The 27,937-nt window shown below is 52.8% G+C and overlaps 8 protein-coding genes across 8 annotated transcripts; 4 read left to right on the forward strand and 4 right to left on the reverse strand.

Annotated features, from left to right (window-relative positions):
• Nucleotides 1–622: 622 nt before the first annotated feature.
• J4E86_005199 (uncharacterized protein) lies at nucleotides 623–1,990 on the forward strand (the record flags this gene model as incomplete). Its single annotated transcript, XM_051445734.1, has 3 exons — nucleotides 623–877; nucleotides 928–1,622; nucleotides 1,840–1,990. The coding sequence occupies 3 exons, from the start codon at nucleotides 623–625 to the stop codon at nucleotides 1,988–1,990; spliced, it is 1,101 nt and encodes a 366-aa protein (XP_051302501.1).
• A 1,459-nt stretch (nucleotides 1,991–3,449) lies between these two features.
• J4E86_005200 (uncharacterized protein) lies at nucleotides 3,450–5,247 on the forward strand (the record flags this gene model as incomplete). The annotated part of the gene is made up of 3 exons (XM_051445735.1): nucleotides 3,450–3,497; nucleotides 3,659–3,784; nucleotides 3,838–5,247. The coding sequence occupies 3 exons, from the start codon at nucleotides 3,450–3,452 to the stop codon at nucleotides 5,245–5,247; spliced, it is 1,584 nt and encodes a 527-aa protein (XP_051302502.1).
• A 924-nt stretch (nucleotides 5,248–6,171) lies between these two features.
• J4E86_005201 (uncharacterized protein) lies at nucleotides 6,172–6,860 on the reverse strand (the record flags this gene model as incomplete). The annotated part of the gene is made up of 2 exons (XM_051445736.1): nucleotides 6,172–6,704; nucleotides 6,758–6,860. 2 exons carry the CDS (start codon nucleotides 6,858–6,860, stop codon nucleotides 6,172–6,174), a joined length of 636 nt encoding a protein of 211 aa, XP_051302503.1.
• A 2,108-nt stretch (nucleotides 6,861–8,968) lies between these two features.
• On the reverse strand, nucleotides 8,969–9,825 carry J4E86_005202 (uncharacterized protein; the record flags this gene model as incomplete). Its single annotated transcript, XM_051445737.1, has 4 exons — nucleotides 8,969–9,065; nucleotides 9,115–9,539; nucleotides 9,595–9,685; nucleotides 9,731–9,825. 4 exons carry the CDS (start codon nucleotides 9,823–9,825, stop codon nucleotides 8,969–8,971), a joined length of 708 nt encoding a protein of 235 aa, XP_051302504.1.
• A 409-nt stretch (nucleotides 9,826–10,234) lies between these two features.
• On the forward strand, nucleotides 10,235–11,812 carry J4E86_005203 (uncharacterized protein; the record flags this gene model as incomplete). The annotated part of the gene is made up of 1 exon (XM_051445738.1): nucleotides 10,235–11,812. One exon carries the CDS (start codon nucleotides 10,235–10,237, stop codon nucleotides 11,810–11,812), a length of 1,578 nt encoding a protein of 525 aa, XP_051302505.1.
• A 365-nt stretch (nucleotides 11,813–12,177) lies between these two features.
• J4E86_005204 (uncharacterized protein) lies at nucleotides 12,178–14,666 on the reverse strand (the record flags this gene model as incomplete). Its single annotated transcript, XM_051445739.1, has 3 exons — nucleotides 12,178–14,374; nucleotides 14,529–14,548; nucleotides 14,631–14,666. 3 exons carry the CDS (start codon nucleotides 14,664–14,666, stop codon nucleotides 12,178–12,180), a joined length of 2,253 nt encoding a protein of 750 aa, XP_051302506.1.
• Nucleotides 14,667–21,623: 6,957 nt separating this feature from the next.
• J4E86_005205 (uncharacterized protein) lies at nucleotides 21,624–22,373 on the forward strand (the record flags this gene model as incomplete). The annotated part of the gene is made up of 1 exon (XM_051445740.1): nucleotides 21,624–22,373. The coding sequence occupies one exon, from the start codon at nucleotides 21,624–21,626 to the stop codon at nucleotides 22,371–22,373; it is 750 nt and encodes a 249-aa protein (XP_051302507.1).
• A 154-nt stretch (nucleotides 22,374–22,527) lies between these two features.
• Nucleotides 22,528–23,212, reverse strand: J4E86_005206 (uncharacterized protein; the record flags this gene model as incomplete). Its single annotated transcript, XM_051445741.1, has 2 exons — nucleotides 22,528–23,010; nucleotides 23,099–23,212. The coding sequence occupies 2 exons, from the start codon at nucleotides 23,210–23,212 to the stop codon at nucleotides 22,528–22,530; spliced, it is 597 nt and encodes a 198-aa protein (XP_051302508.1).
• Between the last annotated feature and the right edge of the window lie 4,725 nt (nucleotides 23,213–27,937).

The raw sequence follows: 27,937 nt of genomic DNA on the forward strand, positions 1-27,937 counted from the left end.
TGGAGAGTCAGGCCAATTATGGGATTCTGAGTCTGGCATGCGACGCGCACGCGACATGTATCCACATTTGGACGTTTCTGACCCATGTATTCCCGGGGATGCAATCACAGCGAGGCTCGCACTGCACAGGCGTCGTCATGTTCCTTAACGCTTGCCAAGGATGACGCTGGCTACGGGGTGGGTGGGGGCGGCGGAGGGGATGCGGAGGGGCGGTGGTGGACGTTCTCTTCCTTTTGCTAATTCTTAGCTGTAGGAAGAATGTTCTCCCCATTGCAGGCAGGGTACCTGATGTTAAGATAGGCACGTAGGCAAGGTTGGGGTGTGTTCAGAAGATGCTGGCCTGACTGCCTAGGTACGACGCGCACGCGACATGTATCCGCTTTTGACGGATAGTTTGCCGGGATTGTGATGCACAACAAGGCTCGCACTCGCACAGGCGTCAACTGCGTCGTCAGATTCCTTGACGCTCAAGGATGACGCTTGCTACTCCCGCGGTTAACGACCTATACCCTCACAGGTCCACCCACTTTTTGCTTCCATTTGCTGGGTCGCATCGCATCGCTACCACTTCACCCTCACACCCGTCACCTGTCACCTGTCACGCAGCCTAGCCTACCACACGATGCGGTTCTTCTCGCGGCTGCACTTATGTGCTGCCCTTGCCATTCTCATGATCTTGTACTTTACCTGGGTACATTCCGCCAATTTCGAAGACACCGTCAACACCGTATGGCGCGGTAACGCGCACCGCATAGTAGTGTTCGGCAACGATTGGTCCGACACAGGAAGCTACCGCGTCTCTTCGCCTGTGCTATCCGCAGTGGTAGCCCGCGACGCTGACCGAGGCGACCTATGGGTGGAAACGCTATGCAAAGAGGTTCGTCAGAGTCATGCCCTCATACACAATCACAGTCTAACACACTCCAGCTCGCATGTGACACGATTGACAACTTCGCCCACTCCAAGCCAGCCGCGGCTGCACACATCGGATCGCTAGTCGACGCAAACGTCCACACGGAAACGAAAGGCGCGGGAAGCAACGAGACAACCGTCACGTCGTTTGACTTCAAGACACAAATGGAACAGTACGTCGCCTACGACAAGGGGCGACGAGTCATCCCCGAACGCCTACGGAAAGGAGACGAATGGACTTTCTTCACCGTCTTCTTTGGCTTGTGGGATCTGCTCGAATACTCTACATTGGAGAAGCCTGTGGCCATATCCGCAGTGGACAAGAGCATCGAGTCGCTCTTCCACAGTCTCGACATCCTGGCCGAACACGCAGCCCACCCGCCCAACGTCGTCATACCCAAAATGATCGACGCATCTTTCCTCCCGCAATTCCAAGTACAAAAGAAAGCCATGCGGGAAGCCGATTTCGCAGTGACTCAGCACCGAATGGTGTTTCTATGGTCATACTGGAACACAGTCTTACTTCGGAAAGCTGCAGAATGGAAAAACGGCGCCATCTACATGCCTGAGCCAAATGCTATCATCATGAACGAAGTCCGTGCCAAACAACTGCACTCGCGACAGATTTCTGATGCGACTGGTGTGGGGGCTCAGGCACCGCTCTTTGAACACGTCGATACGCCCTGTTTGGATGCTGTAAGGGGGAGTGGGTTGGTTAAATGCTCAGCCCCAACTGAGCATTTATTTTGGTAAGTTCATAAGCCTCGTCCTTGATCACTTGATACATCTACTGCTTTCACGCTATACGCACCTCAGTCGCTGCATAGCACCACGCTCCTTTCAAGCCACAAGTCATAGCACAGCACAAACGCTTTGTCTCTGTTTCAAGCTAACGAATTGATGTGATAGGGATAATATTCAGCTCAGTGGGCCGGCTCACGAACTCATTGGCAAACATGCTGCAAACTTAGTACGCGGGAATCGGAGCATTAATGCTGTGCGTGAAAAGAGTGAGGAAGAGAAGAAGCAGGAGAATGAGCGAGTTCAGTTCAAGCTCAAGTTTCCTCCAGGGTATTAGCACAGGACATTGTCTGGAACTCGGCCGAGGCTGAACGGAGCTTCCTGCTTCCCCGCGACACGGACACGGACGTAAGAAAGAGATACAGATCGGAAGAGCAAGAAGGAGCGAGCTTTGACCTCAGGTTTCTTCCGGGATACCATCACAGGTCGTTAAGAAAGTGTCTGAGACCTCGCCGACAGAACGAATGTTCCCTCGGGCTGTCAGCACGAGTTGTCAAAGACACTGTTTGGAACTTGGCCATGGCTGAGAAGAGCTTCGTGGAACTACCTGGTCACCCGCGACACGGGGTAAAATGCGCCTCGCTACAACCGTCCTGAGGACGGCATATGGCGACAAGGCGCAGTATGACTGCATTTTTCTGGCACCGAGCCACAGTCATTGTTATGAAAGAGAATGTTGTATTGTTGGCGAGGATTGGGAAGTGGAGAGGGTGGACGGGAGGCGGAAATATCTGAGGTCTATTGCCTCCCTGGCTCGCGCCCGTCTTTCGATGCTTTGACTGCATACACCATCAGTCGTAATAGGGGAGACTATCGTCTACAGCTTCGCTTCTGAGCTGAGCCACAGCCGTTGCGATGCGGCACTGCAATGCGGGAAGGTGTTGCATTGTTGGCGCCCCTTGCATAAGCCGCGCATCAAAGTACCACCCCAATGACGAACGCGAGACAAGACCAGGCCCTGGTCTGAGACAAAGCCCCGGCTCTTATTTGCATAGCTGGCACAGGAATGTACATGTCTCGCGGTTGGTGGAAGCTCGTCTTGGCACGCTCCCGAAGTAGTAGAACAAAGAAACCGCCAGCGCAGATCGGCTGCATATGACTGGAACAATCATTTTACTGGATCACGGCTGCTACCATCGTCAAAGCGTCAAAGATCCAACTCTAGCTACCGGATAATGCATTCAAAGATACGGACATGTTGTTAATGGCTCGTTACCAACGCGGCTGTTCCCTCCCTTCGTGTCCGACCGAGGACAATGAACCGCACCTTCTTCCATCGGAGTCATTAGGTCAGCTGCTGCGTCTCTAGAAATCGAAAATGCTAGCCAGTCGAGTGTTGCCACCGATTGTTTGGACTTTGACTCCTTCTTCTCCCCATTCTCCGCCTGTCGCTACCTTCTTTCACGTGCCGAGGCGGTACGTCAAGACAAATATGCAGATTGGTGATACCTCTCCAGTGTCTCCGGTGGACGATTCGAAGCCTTCGAGGAACTTGCGCAAGAGCAGTCGGATCAACGAGACGCGCCCAGCTTCCACGTCTAGTCCTACTGCTGAGCGTACTAAGAGGGACGAGCCGCCAGCCTCTCCTGCTTTGTCGTCTCCGAGGACTACAAGGAAAAGACCTTCGCCGCTGATTGAGATTGACGGGGCCGACGACTTGACCAGTCCATCTGACGATAAACCTCCCCAGAGTGCTTCGTCCGCTACAGCTGGCGGCGAGCCAGACTTCTCAGGGCATGTTTGCTTGTGTCAGCCAGAGCCGAAAATACCGCGTCCGCGAAATGGTAAGTCGATATTATCTTCCTTTGTCTTGGATGTACGTCACTTTCCTAATTGGAGCATTTGACTCGGATTTGACTCAGGACAAAGACACCCATCATTGTTTGCGGTCATTCTTGCGCAGCCTGCTGACCATTGCCTTATAGCTTTTATTCTTTATCGACAGCACCACCAGCAGGCCATTACCGCTCGTAATCCGGGTCTCAACAATCCTGACATCTCAAAGATTATCGGTGAACAGTGGAAGGCTGAGGGTGAAGAGCAGAAGAAGGTTTGGCAAGACCTTGCGCAGGTTAGTGGCCCTTGGCACCTTACCCTCCATTGTCTTTGTTAATGTGAAGTCAGGAAGAGAAGGCTAGGCACCAGGAACAATACCCCGACTATCGCTACCAACCGCGTCGTCTTGGCAAACCTGGGTCGTCACCGTTGAACCCTACTGGCCAGCATACGACAGTTGACAAGTACCGTTGTCACAAGTGTGGTGGCCGCAGTCTGAGAACACCTACCAGTCCTTTCCTCGACGCCTCTGGAACCCCAACTCTGCCGCCTCCTAACATCTCGGAAGGCCTCACGCCAACAACTCGTTACCTACCCGTGATGAGTAACCTTAGCCTTGAGTCGCCCGGTCATCGCCGAGGAACAATTCCACCAAGCCTCAGTAACATTCAGCTCAATCCGACCATGCGTGGAGACACGATGATGTATAGCCCTTTGACGCCGAACAAGAAGCGCCGCTTCGACCAGGGGCCTCCGCCAACGAGTAACGGTCGTAGACCAGAGGGATCGCATAACGGCCCGATCCAGCAATACGCTGTCTATCGACGCGAGTCTTTGCCGCCCATCCATTTGACGCCACACAGTGCGACAATGCCTCCTCCGCGGACCCCTCGCGAGATGCGCCATCAGTCAATGGTTGAGCTAGGATCTCTGCAGTGCGATGGCAGTCCCAAGAGCGTAGAGGAAGTTCTCAGTGCCTTCCCATACCCCAACAAGATCAAGCTTCTCGGACGCATAACACCACCGTATCAATACAAAGAGCCCGGTTCCGCCAGCCCATCCTACCGCGCCAACCGCGGAGCCATCATCGCCATCGAAGGCGATGACCCAGCTGCCGTCAAAGAACTCACAGAATGGCTCAACGAATATCTCATCAAGCAAAAGGAATATAGCCCCCAAATCGCCGAGCCACCGCAAGCCCCCATCGATAACGCCGACAAAGAAGTCACATTCGAAGACTACCTCGACCTAATCAAAGAATGGCACGCTAAGAGCAAAGAAATGATCAAATACATCACCACCACACCCACTTCCCCCACAGACACCCCGTCATCCAACAACAGCGACACAATCATCGTCTCCACAAAAGACACCCGCAAAGACTCCGCCACACCCCCCGACTCCCCCTCCCACTCCCTTTCTTCCACCAACCCCGCCATCAAACCCGTAATCCTACTCCCAACCTTCCAACTCGCCGCCTCCATCGCCTACGCCTCCCGCATCCCCATCCAAGATGCCTACAGCCCAACCGACCACTGGCAGTGGATGGCGACGCTGTGGCGCGGCACCGTAGGACCCGATTTGACGCTGTATGTGAAGAGCTTTGATCCGAAGGAGGGGCAGGTGGGGCAGAAACCGGAGATGGACGAAGGGGTTAGGTGTTTGAGTGTTTGGAAGGCGTGTGGACCTGGAGGCAGGTTTGCGGATGCGGATTTGAGGAGGGTGGGGTTTGAGGTTGGGGAGTGGGTTAAGGGTTAGTGTGGTGTGGGAGAGTGGTAGGACTAGGTGTTTTCTATTTCTCTGGGGGTCTTCTTTCTTTCTTAGTCTTCTATCTTTCGGAGGAGAGGCGTATTTGGTGTGACGGTCATGTGTTTGGTGTAGTTTGATGTGGTTTGGTGCTGGTACGGTCCTTACACAGAGTAGGTTACGATGATAGAATCTCTAACTTATAGATAAAGAAATGATATATAACTTGATACACGAGGAGGACTGTTAGGATCAAACCAAACATCCCTCTCATCCTTCCATCAAGCCTTTGATAAACAGCGGGGCGACCCCAAATCATTATATCTGATCCCTCGCGTGGAAAACGGCTCGACCGAAGCTTGCTTGGACAAGATTCTGTATATTCACTTCACTTCATCAGTACCTAAGTATCATATTACCTTGCCCATTTCGAGCAGCCATTTCCCAGCGAGAGGTGCGAAACTTGAATGTAGTCTAACCTATCAACAGTCAAACTCTCTCCCCCGGACTATCGGCGGCACTCATTCGCTCCACTCTTTACAATGGATGGCATGGCTTTTCTTCTCGCTCAGGACAACTCCAGCTCTCCTCCCCTATCTTTACCACTAATACCACCACCATCAAGCAAAACAACACTCCTTATCGCACAGTAGAGAAGACATCCACACTCACCCACCCGTGAGGCTGCTATGGGGGTGTGAATGGAGGTTGCTGTGTGCTTGCGTTGAGCGTGTAAGGGGGTTCGTGAAGAACTTCTTCCGCGCCAAGCATAGCTTTGAAGGAGGATCCGCTCGTGGAAAGATGGCAATGCGATGTCTACGGGTGTGCAGGTAATGTGTAGTTCTCATGTCTTTTCATTGTCCCAGGGACTCTTGTACTCGTAACTCTATTCTACCCCCAACTTCTCTACCCCAACCCATATTGATATCCAACATCTTAGTTGCACCTTCCCCACTTGCTCTGGCACCAGTTGGCCTTTCCGCAGAAGTCCTCGCCAGAACCGCAGAAGTTGGAACCAGAGCAGCAGAGGTTGTTACCACACTTCTTGTTAACAATAGGACCGCACGTCTCGCCCTCACCCGAAGTACCCTTGGGCGCAGTAGGCTCAGCAGGCGCCTTCTGGTTGTCGCACTTTCCGAAGCCAGCCTGGCAGCCGTCGCCGCAGTACAGATTCTGGTCCTGGATATCGTTCTTGGGGCCGCAGTGGCCGGCGGACGAGCAGCAGCGGTAGAAGAAGCCGTTTGCGCCGGCGCCGGGGCAGGTGACGCCGCCTTGGGCGTGGCCGCAGACGTCGATCTCGGGGACGGCGGTGGGGAAGGTGGTTGCGGGCGAGGTGGCTTGCTTGGTCGCGGAGGTCTTCATCGTGGTTGGGGTGGGCTTGCAGGATGAGGAGGCGCCGGAGAAGGGGTGCATGCAGTTCTTTGCGTCGCAGTGGGCGGGAGTGGTTCCGCACCAGCCGTACTGGGAGCCTGTGATGCATTATTAGCAAGAATTCGAAGATGTGAGGGTATTGTAGACTTACAGCACTCGTTGGCAGCGCACTTGGCGTTTCCATTCTGAGGTCCGCAGTTACCAGCAAAGGCAACCGAGACCAGCGAGAGGAGGGCGAAGGCTGAGAAACGCATCTTGATTATGATTATTCTAAGTCGAAATAATTGACGTGTAGAAAGCGAGTGGACTGTCGAAACGATAAAGAGTCGACGAAAAGATGCGTGAATTAGACAAACGACCTTGACGATAGATAGTGAAGAAACGAAACCCACAGTTAGCAGCGAGCTCAGCTCTTTAACAACAGCCCCTCTCGTATTGACCCATGGCCCACGCACCCAATAAACACCATCCGCCCTACCGCGCTCGTACATCTCCACATGGACTGACGCTGTCCGCAAGCCCTAGGCCCGCGCTACGAGACCGCCAGCGCTGAGGCGCATGTCAAATACGGCCGCTCGTGCCTGAACGCACGGATGCGACGTCTCCCCAAAGCGTGCAGGTTCGGAAATTTACCAATGGCAAGTTTCGGCCAGACTGATCGGGAAGGCCGGCATCTCACTCACACGAGGTTTAAGGTGATTACATCGTGATTGCGGGTTCGCTTGTTGATCGTTATGTCGCGGAAGATCTACTGGATCGTCGCCGAACGACAGCGTCATGGAAACCCAATTCTCGTTAACCGTTGAACGCGAAAAAGAGTGACTTTCCATGCGAACCAGACGGCGGGTTGGGAAGATTTGCGACGAGTGGGAACAGTCGAGGGGATCAGCCCTAAGGAATCAAGCATCTCGCTAATTGCTGACTAGCTGGGCCGGACTCGACGCAACCCCTGACTCTTCTCCTTTGCAGTGGTACAAAGCTTTGAGGCGTGAGCTTAGCAGGCAGGCGAGTCCCAGCTGGAATGTTGGAAAGCCCGCACGAATGGCCCAGCCCGTGCAGCCCGTTGGCATTTTGTGACGTTGTTGGACGCCTGAATGGGACGTTGGCCGAGTGTAGCTGGTAGCGAGCTCCAAATATAGCTATCGATAGGAGGCCGCATCGAGATGGAGTTGCAGAGAGCTCGGCATGAAGAAAAAGCAGAGTTGCTGGGCTTAGGTGAGCAATGCGATGCTTGGTAGTCTCCTTAGATGGACTGGAAAGTGCGCGCGTCATTGAATACGCGCGGCAGGAGCGCACGAGATGCAGTGTCACGACAAAAGTGGGATGATGGATTGAAGTCGCGGTACTGTAATATTGTGGTAGGAGCATCGTAGCCGAGGCCCAGAGCCGCATCTCTTAGATGCGGTAAGCACCATATCATGAATGTATGCAGGCAGAGGTCTGCAAGTCTCTCTAGCAATAAAACCTACTTGCACACCGTGTTCGTAATACCAAATTCTCCACGCCGTGCAATACCAAACAAAATGAATCTCATTCTCTTACACGCGGCCTTATGCTTTTAAAGTTCTTCGACGGCGGTACATTCCAGCGCACATGCCCATCCAAAAACTCAACCCAGCATCTCCATCTTGGCCTCCTAATGCCATGGCTCAACACCCCCTCTTTCCTTACGCAAAATTCAGCAAAAAAGAAGGTATTTTCCGACACCGGGAATCTGATTAATTATTAGAACCATGCTTCGAAGTCACGTTACTGCGATGCGAACTTACCGAACCCGGGCCTTGCCGGCACTGTACAGTGAACTGACTCTGCGAGATGAGAGCGGCAAATCCTAGCCACTAGACCATATCGGAAATTGATGGAAGTTTGGGAAGATGGAAAGGATATGATCGTGGTGGTTGGGGTTGTGGTGGTGAGGTTTGCAAAATTTCTTCGTCGCCCCACCCATCACCAACGAACATGAGGCTAGCGGGGCAAACGAAGAGTATGACTTGTATGAAGAGGTAGAGGCGGGGTAAATGTATTTAGTATTTGGTATATGGTACGGGGTTACGTCAAGGTCATAACGAAGTGGCCGACGTGGGCATACGGCTACATGGGCCTATCAAGCAGTCTGAACACCGCGACTACAAAGTCAGAGCATGAAGAAATGCTGCAGTTCATGTATACATTATGCCAAGTAGTTTTGCTGTATGTCTCCCATCCTTATATCAACCTAATAATCTCCATGCCACTCCGTCTCGTCATGCGGTTTGAGTACCGCATCGCGCTTGTACCACGCAAACCAAGCAACGGCCATTGTGATTATAAGCACCAGGGCTGTCGTCGCCTCAGTCGACACGATCGGGATCGATTGAGAGAGTCAGAGCTCTGACTTGTCGCCGAGGGCAGGTATTTGCTGGTTGAGGTAGGACTCGAGGTGGTCGATCTCATCTGGGTCGGCGGAGTGCACCAAGTTCCTGCGCATTGTCAGTACTCTTGTCATACTCTCCTACGCGTCTGACGTACTTGTAAGTCCTAAAGTCGACCTTGAACCCGTGCTTCTCGAGCTCTTCCGCACTCAACTTCCCCCACTTGTGCGCAACCACTTGGTCAGCATCGCCGTGGCCCATGAAGATGGGTGTCTTCTGGTTGGGGTTCTCGGTCGGAATCATATCCTTGATCTTCTTCTGCAGCAGGAGGTAGCAGCTCAAGCCGAAGATACCTCCGAGCTGTTCCTTGTATGTCACACCAGACAGCAGCGACATGGCGCCTCCTTGCGAGAAGCCTCCAACGACTACGCGGTTGGCGGGTATGCCCTTTGCGACTTCTTGGTCGATAAGGGAGTGGAAGTATTTCTGGGACTCGATGATGCCCTTTTCGTCTTCGTCGCGGTCGTCTAGCGTGCTGAGCGACTTGATGTCGTACCATCCTGGCATGCTCATGCCCATGTTCTGTGTCGCGTATCAGCGATATGCCGTGTGCTTGCGTCGGACTTGGTCAACGAACCAGCGTGATCGGGATGTTGGGCGCATTGGGGAAGATGAAGGAGACTTCCTCGAACTTGCTGCGCCGGCGCCAGTTCTCCGCGAGGAATATCCTATGCTGCTCAGTATCTTGCATCCATGGTGTTGAGTCTCCTTACCAGCCAGCCCCGCTGTCACCCAGTCCATGCGCCACGATGACAGTGGCCGTGTGTCGCTTGAGCGCAGGAACAACCAGCGGCGCCTTGTGAGCCATGATGAGCTTAGTCTAAACGCGTTCAAGAGGTATCGATAGTATCGATAGACGTGGGGTAGCTCTGATCAGAGGTGACGGACTCCCGACAAAGTGGACCTCGGCGCGTCCTCGATGCGCGCTAAGGCAGGGACAAGGGCCAAAGCTCCAATCATTGTCGTCGACGTCATGATACCTGCCTTCACCATCCACGCGTAGTTTCCCCTTTTCCGGCCACTCACCCTTCACCTGTTGAGGTTTGTAGCCCACGAGATACCTCAAGTGATCTTTTTCTATCACCCATCTCCGATTCGTTTGCCTAGCACGTCTCCTCACCATTGTATTCAAACTTCCTTATAAGCGACTGCTGGCATTGCGCCCAAGCCCATTGACGATCTCATCGAATCGACGTGCCATCTCCACTATACCAAGCATGGCACGAGCAACCAGAAGCTCCGCCAGGGCCGATACCGTGCAAGCGCCAGCCATTGGCCAAGAACCAGTACAATTGTCGAGTCCACCGACTACCCCAGAGGCGCGCAATGGACGAAAGAGGAAGGCAGTCAAGGTCGAAGAGTCGCCAGACGCGACTTCCAAGAAAGCACCCGTCACACTAAAGAGTACCAAACGCGCAAAGAAGTCGGCCGTGAAGCAGGAGGATATCAACGAACTCCCACACAACCTTGGTGCTATCCCCAGTCTTCCCATCAAGAACGAGGAAGACGAGAGCAAGCCTTCAGCCAAGAAGCCTAGGAAGTCTGCAAAGACAGCGAAACCGAAGAAAGAGGAAGTCGGGGACCTCGTTGCCAAAGCGACTACCACCACCGACGCGTCGCCGAAGAAGAAGAGCAAGGCCAAAACAGGTGGCTATGGCCTTACTCCAGGCCAGACACCATACCCAAACTACCCTCATCCTACAGCAGAAGAATGCGAGGAGGTGACACGTCTTCTTTCGAAAGTCCACGGCAAGGTCGAAGCACCCAAGACAATCCCCGCGCCTTCTCTTGAAGTCTCCGGTTGTGGAGAAGTACCATCCGTCCTCGATGCCCTCATTCGAACGCGTCTTTCGGCAGCGACGTCCGGCACCAACTCATCTCGCGCATTCGCTGGTCTCGTCGCCAAGTTTGGCATTCTCCAAGAAGGCGTTGGCAAAGGCAGTGTAGACTGGAACAAAGTGCGACAAGCAGACCAGAAGGAGATCTTCGAGGCGATCAAGAGCGGTGGACTTGCAGACGTAAAGAGCAAAGACATCAAGAAGATCCTGCAAATGGTCTGGGAAGAGAACCAAGCGCGACGCGACGAGCTCCTGTCTTCATCAGACAAAGCCCCCGGATCTGCGAACGAGGCCGAAGGCGAGAAACATGCAGAGGTCGAGAAGGCAGATCAGAACATCGTCTCACTCGACCACCTGCACCTCCTCTCCAACGACGACGCCTTCAACGCACTAACAAAGTACCCCGGCATCGGCCCCAAAACCGCATCCTGCGTCCTCCTCTTCTGCCTCCAACGCCCTTCCTTCGCCGTCGACACCCACGTCTTCCGTCTCTGCAAGTGGCTAGGTTGGGTGCCTCCCCCAGGCGATCCTGCAGGCCTCGCACCCGGTGCTAAAGGCACCTTCGCAGGCGCAAACCGCAACTCAACGTACGCGCACTGCGAAGTTAGAGTGCCGGACCACCTCAAGTACCCGCTTCACCAACTGCTCATCAAACACGGAAAGAGCTGTCCTAGGTGTCGCGCGATAACGGGTGAGAGTAGTGAAGGATGGCATGAGGGGTGTCCGATTGATCATCTTGTTCAGAGGACTGGTGGGAGGAAGGAGGGTGGGGGTAGTCCTGTTAAGGGAGCTGGAGGCAGTGCGAAGAAGGCCAAGGGCAAGAAGAAGGTTGTGGAGGAGTATGAGAGTGATGCGGTGAGTAGTGGCTTGAGTGATGCTGAGAGCGAGGTGTTGAGCGATGTGGTTAGTGATGCGGAGGTGGAGGAGTCAGAGGCGGAGGCTTCAGCGTCTGAGTGAAGGAGACGAGTCTATTTTGCATCTAATTCAGGGCATCTATTTCGGTTGATATTGGTTAGGCCAGGGGCCGCCAGGCATTTCCTTCACATGTATATTATCTTCTCATATATTTTCACATCTAACACTTGATATTCTATCCTAGCAATTCTTCCGCTATGCCTTGTTCTCGCCAGTCATCACGCTATGTCCCTCGACATAAAGTTCCCTCTCATGCGCAATTGCACATGCGTCATCGCAGTACCGACCCGGTGCACGTGTCACGAACCAGCACATGACTCGATCCACAACACTCGACGCCATTGAAATAATCTTCTATTCGTAACATACAGACATATAAAAAACTACATATATGCGCGCTAATCCCATCAAATGCCCCCATCACCGCCCAGCGCCCCAGTCAAGCTCTTCATCCTCCGTCCCAAAAGATCATCCTCACTCGCTAGACTGACCAGGCTCTTTCTCCTACCTCGGTCACTCTTCATCCTGCCTCTTTCCCTTCCAACCCCTCTAGCACCATTCGCAGTTTCGTTGCCGTCTTTCTGCGGACTCTTCCTCCCCTTCCCCAGCACCGTCATCTCCAATGGCCTATCCTCATCTGCCGAACTCGCCGTCCCACTTCTACGATGATGTCTCCTGCGATTGAACTTCGGACTTGTAAGACCATCGATCGCATCTGCGAGGCCTATCGTGCCGAAGTAATCGCCTCCTTCCCTTCTCCTTGTAGTCGTGCCCGCGGCAGGCGTATACCCCGGTGTCTCGACATCATATCCATATCTTCTCGAGTCCGTTTCTTCAAAAGCCTCGGTAATCCATTTCCCGCATTTGAAAATATACTTCCAACCTTCGGGGAATACACCGACGAATTGGAGGAAACCGTGGCTTATACCGGGGACGAGATCGACTACGACGCTATCTTCTTCGTTGAAACTGCCTCGTGCCCAGTCTAGTCCTAGCTCTTTCGCTGCGACCCATTCTGCGCGTTTGGCTTGTCTGAGCCGCCCAGCGAAAATGACGGTGTCATCGACTAAGGGGTCGCGCTCGCCTGTCAACATCCACGTGCGTGGGAACTTCGCTAGGAGAGATTCTGGGGCGAGAAGAGGGGAGAGGAGGTAGTCGGTGCTGAAATCGGGACGGTGATGCGGGCCGATGTAGAGGATGATCATGGCGCGCATCATTTCGGGAGTGAGAATGCGGTCGTTGAAGTAGGATATCATGCTAGACATTGCGAGGCGGGTTTTGATGGCTGTAGCGGGTGGTGCAGGGAGAGCAGCGGCACCAGGGGTGGGAGGTTGAGTCGCGAGAGGTGTTGGTGGAAGACTTGTGCTTTGGCTGGGAGGTTGCTGGAGAGTGGCGGTACTGCTGTCTTGGCCTGTGTGTGCGGCCGACAGTTTGATCATGGTCTGGGGAGACGTAATGTCGCCGCCATTGGCTTTGGGCATAGATCCATTCACCATGCTCACTTTGGTGCGCTCGTCCTCACTATCCGAATCATCAGAGCCGTACGGTGTATTCGGTGCAAGTTGTCGGTAGTCGTCGCTTTTGTGCCGTAAGATAGGTCGGTTCGTCTTTCTCACGCGTCGGTCGCGGATGAGGGCCATTTGCTCGTCCGTCATCCAATTCCCAATGTTCATGTCGAGCGCTGGGTAGATAAGCACCACGCCGATGGGAGGCGGTATAGGGGATTCGCCCTGCCATCTCCGCGTCTCGGTGGAACCACTCTGCAGTATCATGAGTATCATGGCCACAGCCAAGTTCCCACCAGCTGAATCGCCTGAGACGACGACCTTCGGCTCTGCTTCTCCTGACAGACCCATGCAAGTTCCTCTCGACGCGATAATCATGTGATAGACGTCGTAGCATTCGTTAAGCGCATATGGATACGGGTGTTCAGGCGCCTTCTTGTAGTCCAGACTGAGGACAGGCAGACCCGTTTTCCCAGCCCAGCCCATGAGCTTATCGTCGTGATTCCTTGGGTTCATAGCAACAAAACCACCTCCTGGGATGTCCAAGACTACTTTATCCTGCTTCTTCAATGCACTCCGCGGCCCGTTGAAGTACAACCATCCTGTTACTGGCTCTTTGTACGAACTAGCTCTCGGTCGTGGTATGCGAATCTGGCGCGGCGGATAAACCATCAGCCTCGGCCGCATCATGCTGGTCAGTGCACCCAGATACGGTGTCGTTCCTTTGTTCCATGCCACGCGTAGGTGATCGACTGTGAGCGTCGCTCTGATCTTCCTGACTTTCTCATCTGCCTGCTCAGCACATATCATGTAGTATATGCTGAACACAATCGACAGCAAATCCCTTACACCTTTCCGTTTTATTCGCATAGCAGACCAGAAGCCCGCGTCTAGCGCAGTTGTAACCCATGTCGCACGGAAGTATGAACGCGAGTACAGGCTTGCGAGTGGCTCGGGACACTCAAGGCCAACGAGCTTGCCGAAGTTGCGGGCGACGTAGAGGTAGAGCAGTGTTATGAGGACGGATTGCCAGACGGTGAGTTTCTTGGAGAGGAGGGCGGATACGCGGCGGAGGATTGGTGGGCCATGGCGGTCGCCTCTGCGTGTCTGTTAGTATACAATGACGCGGTTGTAAGAGTTGATGTTTGCTTGCCTGTAGAGGTAGAACGACCAAAACGACACTACAGCCAGTACTTGTATCTTCCTGAACTGCACCGACGGCCGTCCCAATACATGGTCTATCATGACTGTACCTCTCTCCCAGCACAAACAGCTATATCAAACCTAGTGAATACAGTCGCAGGTCTCCTGTGCGTCATGAAAGGCGTCAAGTCGGGTGGTGTCACAGGGCTTACGATGTCGGTAATGCGAGTGTTGTAATTCGTAAGCATGTGAATGTCACGTCGCAATGTCAAACCCGGTGTGGATCCGTCTGGGGTAACGGGGAAGGGCGTGGAAATGGGGGAAGGCCAGGTCAGCCGTCCTGCGTGGTTTGTCCATGACTACAGGAATAGCCGTTCAGCCCGTCGACAAGCGGCGGCGCATTAGCTGGTTTGAGGCTGTGTGGTTGGGTGAGCGTCGAGCATGTGACAGGTTTGTGGAGGAAGCGTGTGCGTGCGTGCGCTGCCATCATGTGAAAGCCGCGCTATGACACGTTCTCGGCTTTGTTGCTGTTCGCCCCGAGGAGGCTAGTCGCGCACGTGTTGCACTAGCGTCACCCGCCAGAGCCGCAGTCCGACATTACCTACTGTACCGCTTTATCACGTTCACTTTATAGGACTCACATGCGTGCTTCCGACGATACCAAAGCGACAAGCCAGGCACGGGTTCCGTAACACATAATCATCATATACGTACAGGTACAGTACACAATGACCCACTGCTAACACGCGACTTACAGCTGCTAAGATCCATTTCGCTCAGAAAATTAGGCCCTCTCGGATGGAAAGTATCACTAAACCAAAAGCTATCAAACGAGAAAACGCCCAGTCATCACAGACAAGGACACTGGACCCTTAATTCGAAAGATATGATGTGCCCTGTTTACAGACAGCTACCAGATCATTCTGCAAGGCTGTGACTTGGCATTGACCTAGAAGGCTGGAGATCCCGCATCGAGCTGCAAGGCTGAGATACGGAACTGATCTAGACTGCTAAGTTGCTGGTTTCTTGAATTGGCGACACTTCTCATTGGAGATGATCTGGTTGTATAGGTATACCATTGATTTCGGAAATCGTGGGTCTCGTCAGCGATGAGCCTTCGGCCTCCGAGGCTGAGATTTGACATCGGTCTGGATTGCTGAAATCCCGCGCCAACCCACGAGGCTGAGATACAACGTCAAATAAGATGTCAGTCCGTTACGCCCAGCCTTGCCTTTTGGCGAAACCGTAATCACCACATTTCCCATGATTCGTCGAGAAGTCGCACGGCTGCTACGAGAGAACTGCTACTGGTTCCACAACATGTATGTTGCTGCGCGCCGAGATATCTGTAACCTATCGCGAGGCTAGAAGACTGCTGGGGGTTGCATCTCGATACTTCGAGGTCGTCTAGCCTGGTTGCAGTCGTTTGGGGGCGTTCTTATTCCGGATCAGACAGCCGCCGCACTTATCTCAGCATAGGGCCAGCTTCAGATTTCGTGGCCTGATCGTTGCTACACCTCACCTGGTTTGTTCTTTCCCACACCATACCCTCGGGAGCTTGTTCCTTCTCTTATAATCACCATGACGACTAATCGCATAGATTCCAGCTTTGGGCGACGGGTCCGGCTTGGGTCAAACAGCGACCACATCTTTAAGCGTCAGGTTGACTCGATCATCTCACAAGCCACATCTGCAGTTGGCGGTGTGCTAAGTACGCAGGCCTCTTTTCCTCTACCATTTGCTTCAGAGCCCCCTCCGCCAGCTAGTTCACAAGTGGCTCCGCAAGAACAACCTTCCGCTGCTCCACCACCTCAATCTTCCGGTACTCAACCATCTACTCCTCCGCCAGCTCAGTCTTCCGCTGCTCCATCACCTCAATCTTCCGGTACTCCATTATCAGGACCTCTGGTCTCAAGCACGGAAAGCAGCGACAGCAGATCGACTTCACAGCCACCGAACGGCAATGTGCCAACAGCGGCGTCAGAGAATAACGGTACAAGTCTAGGAGGCGGTGCAATTGCTGGAATAGCCATTGCAGGTGTCCTCGTTATAGCCTTTATAGGGGGATGGTTCTTCTGGCGGCGAAGGAGACGCACGAGAGGGAAGCCCACGAGCAATGAGAATAACGACCAGACTGGAACATATGGAGATGGAGGCATACCGGAGCTTCGTACACAAGAGCGGCCGCAAGAAATGACAGGAAGTCGTTGGGCCCACACACAAGAGCTGGATCCTACACAATACTCCAAGTACGCCACGAATGGATCTCATGAGCTCAAAACCGAGTCTGAGCCAGTTGAGTTGCTGAATGGTCCCGACGAATACACTGCACCAGTACCGTACCACCTTCCGCAACGATCACCCGCTGAAATGACGGAGACGACGAATACTACACAATTATCGAACGTTGAAGCGCAACGGAGAAGAGAGATGGAATGGCTGGAAATGGAGGAGGAGAGAATACGGAAGCGGCGTGAATTGCTTGCTGTGCAGGGCGGGGCGAAAGGCTCGTAAATGATCCTTCAACCGGCGATCGCTCCACGAGCCTAATGCCCTGCCTGACCAATCGACCGGCGGGGTCCTTAAGCATCGTGTGCTCAGCAGATCCTTACCTTGCGACAAGCCAGCATCGGTTGCAAGATCGCATACGGAGACCTCGCAGTGACTTACAATCGAGGAGGCTCTGTGATTGGAGCCTTCAACACAATCTCATCAGATAAAAATTGATGGACTAGCCCATGGCACGGGTGTGAGTCGCAAAGGATTCGTTCAACATCTATATGATATCGAATTATTCCTTCGAACATTTCGTTTCTCGCTCAAGTTTCAGCCGACGTACTACAGCTACTTGGACTCATTTCCAGTCGAGAATGTACGAATAGAACATAAGAGTACAAGTAACCGTCTACATGTCCAGTTCAGAAGACTCCAGACGTTAGTGTCTGCCGACACATTGCACCGAGTCAAAAGCAACCAACACATTCCTGCGACCCAAACTGCGACCTCTATACCTATCACTCTACATCCTGCATCGGAATGACGATACAACCTTGACCGTACCAGTACACAGCATGTTCTCGTCGAATGAGAAGTTGGTCCTTCATGCACAGCCTTGCTCGCTTGACTGTGCCGCAAACACCATCTCCACGTTTGATTCGACGGAACGTCACAAGACCTGTGTGGAAGGGCCGATGCATGACTTTCAACGTGTAGGTAGGTGGGTACCTTTGTATCTTTGACCTATCGCATAGAAGGCATGCTCGTGGCGATGTGTCGCAGTGTGTGGAGGTACCCCGCCCGCCTGCGATGATGCATTCATCTTGGAAAGGCCAGCTGGGCATGGGTTTATCTGCCCCTCTACCTTGACATTTGTATGAGCTTGTGCTCCGATATCCTACATCAAGCTACATACATCTATCCAGCTCTTTGCCGTCGCACGCACTATCCCGCAATGTCCGACTCACCAGCTAATACATACCCCTGGTACGTCGAGAGGTGGAGTTCTGGGGGCTACCCAACTTCCATATCTATCTCAGACAGCGCAGACGATTGGTCAAGAACTCTGATGATACGCGTGACCCCCTCGCCGCGCGGTATCGTGCTGCCCGGAGAAACGCACATTGTAACGGTTGGAGAAAACTATGTTTTCTCTGGTATTGAGATTTCGCTCACGACAGACCCGGATCAGATATTTCTTCGCCGCAGTCCGATCACGTCAGAGTCGAGCGTTGTGGAACAAACGTTGATACCACCAGCAGAAATCCCAAGACCAACTTCTACGAGTGATGGTGGGGATCAGACAGCTTCAGTGGCTGATGCGACCACTAGCTCAGGCAGCTCAAGCAGCTCAAGCAGCTCAAGCTCAGAGAGTAGCTCGAGTGAAATACAGTCTGGAGGTAGCAGTCAATCTACTGCAACCGCATCCGCCAACGAGGGCAGCAGTCCAAGTCTAGGAGGCGGCGCAATCGCCGGAATAGCTATAGGCGGTATTCTCGTCCTCGCTCTCATAATCGGAGGATGGTTCTTCTGGCGACCAAGGCAGCGTTCAAAAGCACGAACTTCAGGTCCGGGCGACGATGAACAGGGCACGAGGGTCGTAAGCACTGGAGGGCCACCGCCACAGTACACTCCGCCGGAGAAACAACCGTATATTCCAGATAATCATCAAGAAATGCCGGGAGACATAGTCATGCCAGCGCAAGAGTTGGATCAAAATCAGTCCGCGAAATATGCGACGCACGTAACACGGCATTCTACGAGTAAAGCAGCGTATCAGTATGAGCCGGCTTATGAGCTTCATCCTGATGGTAGACCGGCGGAATTATCACACGGCGGAGAGGAACAAAGTTCTGCAGTACACACTCACAGGCCTCAAACACCAGTAAACCAGACCGACGCTGGTGAAGAAGCTGGAGAAAGGAGTGCTGCAGTGTCACCGAATGTAGAGGCGCAAAGACGACGTGAAATGGAGTGGTTGGACATGGAGGAGGAGAGGATCCGGAAGAAGAGGGAGACGCTTTCTATGCAAGCAAGTGGAAAGAGTCAATAACGCTTCTGTGGTTCCGAAGGCGAGCTCGTTTAGTACACTAGCCTAATGTAATTTTTGGTTCGAACAATTGGGACGAAAGATCGTGAGGCACAGGCGACACCAGCTAGACCCAAACGATCGAACGTCATGTGTGATGTTGGCCGCATCTTCGGCCTGAGGAACATCGAATCAATGCTCTACTGCATGTGGAGAATTGGGGGCCAGAAAAAGCCGATTGGACAACGCGATCATGGAACTGGCTGTGGTACAGTAACCTCTACAAACAGTTGCCGTGAATCAATGAAGAGCATCAAGCGCATCTAGCGCAGAAAGCCGCCTGCTCCTACTTTACAACCGTAAAGTGTGGCTGACATCTAGCCCATATGTTGTGTACAGCAAGCTGCATTCTTGCCCGTTGGTTCAATTACATAAAGTTGGAGGACGAGACTGTCCAGCGAATGGGTAGCATGCGCAGTCTGTGCCGCATTTGAGTAGCGTTCACCAGCGCCTAGAAGAGTAACAGCTTGTCTAGATTCGGCGCTCAAATCTATCCCTGGACCTGGATGTAGACCGATGAAACCCTCCAAGCCTCGTTCAGGCTATATACAGGCGCTCTGAGGCCCTGATAAGGGAGTGTATCCTAGATCGTTTTACATCGAAGCAGATACCCGCGTCGTTACTGTCTAGGTCCCCATCTCGCGTCTTCACTTCGTGCAGTCGCATGTTCATTGAACTATTTTGTTTGAGCAGCGTCTCGGTAGCAACAGCCAGAACACTGCAGACACGTTGAACATGTCTACATCGGCATGGCAAACCGAACGGATCAACATCAAGACCAATGATCCGTATACGACAACTCTGCGGGGAGATGATATCCCGTTAGCAACAATCACAGTACACATAACACCGACGCTTGAACTTCGGTTCCCAGAAGCCCCACCGCTACAAACAAGCTCCACCATGACATCAGGTCTTCTCTATATCGCGCTCCGAGGCGAAGACGATGGAATGGCGATTTTGTACTCGACTCGTACGGACTTTTCAAATTCATGGAGTTTAGCATTGGCAAAGTCGAAGTCACTGAACTTGCCATCTTCAACGAGAACTGGGAACCCGATCGCAACCAAGTCGCCTCGTCCTAATCGAACCTCACGCCGTAAACATACCTCAGGCGGCGCTATTGCCGGCATAGCAGTAGGGGGCGTCCTTATCCTAGTGTTCATAATCGGTGGCCGGTCCTTCTGGCGTCGAAAAAGACGCGCGAAGTCTGCTGCGAGCAAGAACGCCCCTGCGTCCGAAGGGCAAGCGGGACGAGATGATGAGAAGGTACTCTCCGACAACCCTACATCCGGCGCGCGTCAAGAGACGTCTGGCGATAGTCACGCACAAGAGCTTCACCCTTCGTACTCATCCAGATAGAGGCGCATGAGCGTGGATCCGATGATATACCGGGAGAATTACCGCATGCCACAGTGGGTGGGATGAATGATGATGGGAACGTGAGTGTGCCAGCCACGACCACGGCAAGAGATGACACTGCTTTGCATGTATCGACACATGTAGAAGCGCAAAAGAAGAGAGAGGTGTAATGGCTCAAGATGGAAGAGGAGAGAATATGAAACAGATCGGGGACGCTTTGGATGTAAGGGCGTGGGAAGGTTGATGAGTAGAGAGGGTGACTGAACATTTCTTGGAAGCAGCGTTGGAAACGAAGGAGACGAAGGCGAAAGTGATTCTTAGACATACGTATAGGAGATCGAGACGGACTTAATCAAGACGCGGCTGCGATATGACAGTTTACTTTGAGTTGATTTGGCGGCGTGTGTATACACCAAGATCTGTTCGCAGAAACTAATGCGCACAGGAAGGACGGCAAGCGCATTTACCTAGGTAGCCTCGTTCTGCGTCACTGCCCGCCTCGTTCTGCGTCACTGCCCGTCTCTATTACAATCGTAGGCTGCGGCTGACATCTAGGCCATATGTCGTATACCATAAGCTGCATCCTTACCCCGCGCGACACGGCAGCAAAGGATCGAATTAACGTCGGTGTAGATACACATATTTAGGGGCGAAAACTTTGTGGAGCGAATGGGCGGCATGCGCTGCCAACACCACATCTTGGCAGCGCTCAAAAGAGCAATAATCTAACTAAATCCGGCGCTCAATCCATATATCGATGGTTCTGCCTAGGTAGTCTTGCCGCGATGACAGCCCTCTAAGCCTTAACCAGGCTGTAAATATACATGCTATGGCCTTTACCAGGGACATATCGCAGGTCGTTTGGCAGGACTCTAGAACAGACAGCTGTCTAGCTCCATCTTTCAAGCCCCATCATTCCTATACTCACATGTCCGTGGATTTGTCTTATTCTGTTGAACGAACAGCGACCCATTACCGCAGTCCCAATAATACTGCATAATTGCCGAAGATGACAACATGGGCCACCGCAGAGATCGATACAGCGGTCGAGACATCGTACAGCACAAATTTCTACTGGCAAGCCCCAGAATCCGGGGTCATCTCATTGCTTGCTGTAGTTACCGTGGAACCGTCACCATCGCTCCAACTTGTAGTTTCCCCTGATGATTCCCATTTACCACTCGTTACAATAACAGCAGGGGATGCACCTCAGAGGGTGAACGATGCCGCCCTGTCTCTCGCAACATCGCCCTCCGCGATGATTCTGTACTGGTCCCTAGCTGCAACATCAACAATAGGGGATAAAACAAGACCGTCACCAAGTTCGGCATCCCCATCATTACTTCGACCCACCACCACAATCACGCCGCCTCGTTCTGCCCGAACCTACCTAGGTAATCCTACTCGCAACGGCAAATCCAAACCAGAAATAGGGAGTGGCGCAATCGCGGGCATAGCGACAGGAGGCATCGTCATTCTCGCCCTAATAATAGGCGGATGGTACTTCTGGCGGCGCAAGAAGCGGAGAACACCGGAACCCACGACCACCCTCACCGACGACGAACTAGCAAGACGAGAAGGCGACGGCAACAAGATGGTCCTCGATACAGATCACAATGCGACAAGAACGGGAGCGGACCAGACGGAGTACCAAGAAATGTCTGGCAATGGCCTCACGCAGGAATTGGATCGGTCGCACTCGTACAAATACGCGATTGGCGGTGCGCATGAGCTTAGGGCTGAGGAGCAACCGGGAGAATTGCCGTATAACGGGATGGAGGAACATAGGCGAGCGGATGAGGCTGAGGTCGTCGGAAGGGACGATGGAGGTGATGGCAGGAATGCAGAGACGCTGCCAATACCGGGATCAAATGATACAACGTCGCAAGTCTCGCCACATGTGGAAGCGCAGAGAAAGAGGGAGGTGGAGTGGCTGGAGATGGAAGAGACAAGAATGAGACAGCGGAGGGAAGCACTTCTGCAACAGGGTGGTGGTCAACACATGTAATACATTGGAAAGTGTTGAGAACTCGGTATGATGCAACAGTGCATACAGATATCCCAGAACACCTCCATCTAGATCCAGACATCCCATCAAGGAAACTACATGAAACACCCCAACAACCATTCCCCAAGCCCGCCAAATCCTCACTCCCTTCCCCCTACTCAACAACCTCAACCTTAACCTCCGCCCCACTAACTATATCCGCCAACTTCGTCTTCATAACCTCCAACTCCCTCTTCGCATCCCTATTCTCCTTCCCCCTCGCCCTCTCATCCGCAAGCTCCTTCTCCAATCCTGCCACCTTCGCAGTCAACAACCCATTCTCCTCTCGCACCTCTCCCAACCGCTTTTCCAAATCTTGGTCGACAACACCCTTCTTCGCCTTCTCGGCCGCGAATTCCCGCTTCAATATCTTCATGTCGTTTTGCAGTTTGCCCTGCAACAGGACTTTTTCGTCGATTCGAGCCTTGGTGGTCCTGTGCAGCGTGTTTAGTCGTGTGAAGCGCCGCTGGAGGGTCGCCATCTCAGCGTCTTTGGTCTCGAGAGCGCTGCGGTGCTGGGTCTCGAGCTCGGACATGGAGTGACGGATTGCGCATAGGGCGTCGATTGCTTCGTTGATGCGGGTGTGGGGGTTGAACATCTGGTTGTTGTTGTTGTTGTTGTTGTTGTTGTTGTTGTTGTTAGTGGACTGAGACGCCTACGACTGCATCAAGGGGTAGGAGACGTACGGGGCCGGAGTTGTGCGGCAGACGACGGGCTGCTTGGACGCCGTGGCGGGCTGAGAGTGGGAGGTATGTGCCGAATATGGACGTGTCGTTGGGTGGGGGATTCGGCGGGGGCATGTTGTTGGAGAATTCGGGGGTCGGAATTGTTGATGGAAGGCGGGTGGATGGGCGGTGATCCTCGTGCGGAGAGAGATGTCGCGGGAAGTGGTAACAATCTGGCGGTAAGGTGGTAACGAAGAGAGAGAGTTTAATAGTGTAAGAGGTGTCGGGAAACGCGGTAATGAAGCAAAAGAGTGTATCGAATGGGGTAATAGAGGGGTTTATGGAAGTAGCGACCGTGACGTGACCGACATCTCGAAGTCGAGGTGAGTGGCCGACGAATCAGAGCTGCCTGGAGCGTTTGCACTGCGACCCGCTGCGGTGTGGGTATCGTCGGTATATATTCGTTTCCGTCGTCAGTTTCGGGGCACGCGCTACTCAAGTCTCATTTGCTGTTTTGACCGGAATGACTGAAGTGATCGGACCGGAGGAGTAAGAACAGCAATTACTATCGTCGAAGATGGTGTATAATCTTTGGAGGTACTAAGACGGACCCTGATGCACCATACCACTTCAATACGAGCTGGAGTCGACGACAACTAAACCAAAGTGATAGTACGTGCTGGGGGGATGGTCCGCAGCAGTCACAATCGACCTCGGATTGTAGATAGTATACTCATCGTCATCGCCAGTATCGCTCCCGGGGCCTTCATATTTTCTCTTGATCTCAACAGTGCCAATCCTAGTATATGTATCCGTCGTTCCCTCGACTTTCTCGATGCATATGCCCAGGTGGCCGGTAATCATCATCGCATTACAGGATCTGTAGTCGACAGAGTCAAACATAGCAAAAGCATTGACCAGTGCGCCGCTTCCGAGCTGGAGCTTACACGATGGATACTGTACCGTATCTGTGTCAGCCTTGACACTTGTGACCAGAGTTAACGGTCCTCTGATGCGGGCGAACCCAGCCGTAATTTCGCCAAAGGGGTCCAAGCCGCTGTGAGTGATGTTGCACTCTTCGAGATGGGCACAATAATCGGCCCACATGAAGTCAGCCGCGAGGCTGTGTTGATAATCGTGACAAATGATTCCTTTGACAGACGCCCACGACCACGATGGGGCAGTCCATACCTGCCGTTTCCTAAGACCTCGTCGTTTCTCTCCTCTTCTTTCCTCTGGGATAAGAGACCATTGGTACGGATGGTAGTACCACAGCGGATAAAAGTGCCATAGGAGGCCGATAAGGAAGTGCGATTTCCATAGACCGGCGTAATATGTGGCCCCGGTGACTTCTTGTACTTTTCGAACAACGCCAGCCATCGCTGGAAAGGTGTCTTTGTTGAAGCTCACCTCGCGTATGGTATGATCTTCTATATAATCATTCCATTGATAAAGCTTGCGACTTATAGGTTGTTTTAGCGCACGTGCCATTTGCTCAATGGTATCCCCGTGGTAAGTGTGGTGCAAGTACGCCCAGTTAATTGGTCTAAGTTTCTCTTCGTTCTTATTACTCATGTAGCATCTCCAGGTTATTTCGCCAGTCTCAAAGCTCAAGACACGATGGGAGAGTGCTTTTTCTTGTCCAGCCCATCCACGACCATTCAAAGGCTAAAGGTATTAGAAAGGATCAATTCAACAACGCCAAACGCAGGGAGTTCAACCAACCTCGTCAACTGGCATGGGAGCAGTTTGAAAGAACAGATCGAACGAGTCTCCTTCGTCTTTGATGTTCACACATAATGGAGGATTTAGTTCGCGAGGACCAAGGAATCCCTCCCCACAGTGCTCTGCTCGTGAAGCAGCTACAGTCAAAGATGCATTGGAGTATACATCTGCCATATGTGCAGATTCGTGTTCCCAGTCTCTCTTCGAGTCTTGCAGGATGCATAAGCAATCAATCCAGATGTATCCAATGTCCAGACATCGTACAACCATAACAGCGTCTTGCAAGGTTCGCGGTAGATTGTTGAAGCCTATGCCAGACTCGTGGTTCTTCAAATTGATTGTAGTCGTCGTCAAGGGTAAGGTGGTGCCCCAGCAGTAGCTCAACGCCGCATAAAGACCCGTCTGACCTTCGGAAGTCTGTAGAAGCTTGCAACTTTCACCCCGAAGTTGATCTCGCCATGGCTGCTGCATACCGAGCATTTGTTCTCGTCCAGGAAGCATGCTCACGTCCAAGACTCGTGTAGGCAGGGGTACTCGTCGCATTGATCGATTATGGCACCAGGAGTGGCTAGTGTTACATTCGTCCAGCCAAGATAGCATACGTTCCAATGTTTTAGGATGCAGTGTCTCTCTTAGAACAACACTAGTGAGGTCGCAGATTCGCGTTAATGGGTCGTCTGTACTATCCAGTCAGTTTAGGATCTTCTTATTGTTCAGCGTGCGTGAAAATTACCAAATAGTAACCTTATGTATACGAGCAACCAAGAGGAAGTTACAACACAGTGTGGAGTACCTAAGGCGATTTGGAAGGGCTTAGACGGCTGCTTAGCGCCAGGTAACCTCATCCACACCATGGGATTCTGTGGAACGACAGTCTTGATTGTTTCCAATGTGAAGGAGTTTCTTCCCTTCTCCTTCGTCGTGTACCAACTCGTTTGATTGATTTTCAGCAGGATGTATGCGCAAAGTGGGCATGTCTTCGCGCGAGACACCATCTCTGCAATGGTGCATCGTCGCTCGTTCCAAGGAAGTTTGTCGTTAGGGATCGACGATGTTCGCCCAACTGCGTTGAACCTAAAGCCAGCTCTTTCAAGCGTGTGATCATATCTCTCTTGTGTGATGAATTTGCGAAATGGTATCGACCTGCAAACGTTACAAAGCGACATGATTGTAATCGCGACTCGCAAATGTGCAATGGCACGGTGATATCATCGCAGTCCTCACATGTTGTTGTCCCCGCAGCTGTGCCACAATGCTACATATGCGCTAGCCTCATCTGGTATCTACTGTTGTCAGATGATCGCTAACCGCCTGTTGCCTCCTGCTGTCCAAAGGTCCCAGTGCTGTATACTGAATGTTGAAATGGATGGCTGAGAAGATGCTACTCTTAATCCATGTATCGACCACTGGGCGATGTACTGATTTTTGTAGCTCTTTCTAGGACGTTCGAAGCCGCTATGCACGGATAGCAACAGACCCTGAAACGATGACCTTGGTGAGTGGGCGTGTAATGGTCCAGATGGAGGACCACTCATGGTCGCCTACTGCGATGGCGCGAAAAGAGCATCGTTCGTGTTTCTAGAGGACCGGGGCGCCTATCGTAACGGTGGATATTGTCAATTTGCCCTTCCTTTTCTGATACAGTCTGCAGAAGTGACATGCTCTTTGTTCCCCTTGCATGTGGTGAGCACATGTCTTCGATGCGCTGTATCGTCCATAAGCCATCTCGCAGCGGCAGTGCCGAAGTGGGCAGGGGGCTCGGTGGTTAATATCGCGTATCGCCTATCTATGGTTTCTGAAGAGATCAACGGCTGGTTCGGTCCTATTGAAGCAAACTCTGAAAGAACAAAGAAGGTTCATCATCGGCTCATGTGAAGACGACAGGCATTTGTGCGTCTGATGCAGACAAAGATGATGCTACCTTTCCATCGATGGGCGGCACCGCCAACGGCTCAATGGCACTTGCGAGCTAGTTGGTGGTTTGATTAGAAGACGACCTCTGCGATTGCATCATCCCTCTGGAAAGGCCGTGAATCGCAGCTTACCTAGCCCAAGCGCGTAAGAACGATTGCGCACACCCCGCGGAAAAGATTGGTGTGAACGTGTGGCGGTGCAGCAAAAAACGCAGGGTCTGGCCGCTGCGCCACGTGTACCCGCATGTGTAAACAGGGGCAGCGAGCTGAAAAGACGAAAACTCAAATTCTGTCCAGTCGATATTGCGCGTCACCTGGTGTTGGTGGAGATCACAGGAGGGGTCAGGGGATTGGCTGCAGCCGCAGATGAGATCGTAGACGTGGTGAGACGGGATGTGGCTTCAATCTAGATCGTCGGTTCCCACAGGGGGTGTGGAGTTGTCAATCCTTCCCGCTGTGTGCGAGGAGCGGCTGCGCGTGTCAATCAATTGTGACTATCACTGCGGGATTCAGATGCGGTGGGGAGAATAGGCTTTCTGTGTCTGTGTCGTGTCTGTGTGCAGTCTATGGTGATAGGATGCGCACAGAGTACGGTGAGATGGCATCGTCATAGTTTCGGCTGCTTAACCGCAACAACGCATAGTCGGTTCTGTGCCGTGTTTGTTCGCTGTATCACTGTATTGTCGGTCGCTTTCAACCAAGGCGGCGTCTAGTGACACCTGACAGGAGAAGGGGTAGCCCGGCAGCGGACAACGCTCGATTGACGTAATTGTCGTACCGCATCCAGGACGATCGCTAGCGAGGCTGGGAGCTTGGCAATGTTCTCTCAACTGGATTTGCGCCGCATGTCGCGAATCACAAGGTTGCTTTTCCGCCAGCTCGGTAATTTCCTTGGGCCCTTGTCGCGCATCCTTCACATGAAGACGCGTTTCGAGCCCGGACATGGGTGGGTGAAAAGTCTCACTTCACTTCACGGCCACGCCGAGGTGCATCACCGCCACGCAGTGAAAAGCGTTCCGCAATTGAGGCTGGTGATGCAGCCCGCAGTGAAGTGTCAGGGTCCAGAAGCTGGATGCGCGCAGCTAAGCTGAAGGCGTTAGCGGGCTGGCTCGAGTCGCGCGATAGGACCGATTTGTGGAGTGTGCTTGGACCACGACGTCACACTAGAGGCTGGTGGACTCCTTGTATAGCGCCCGCAGTCCTGTTTATTTGTATGCAGTCC

Source organism: Alternaria arbusti, assembly GCF_024043155.1.
Source record: "Alternaria arbusti strain BMP 1465 chromosome Unknown scaffold_6, whole genome shotgun sequence".
Taxonomy (NCBI): domain Eukaryota; kingdom Fungi; phylum Ascomycota; class Dothideomycetes; order Pleosporales; family Pleosporaceae; genus Alternaria; species Alternaria arbusti.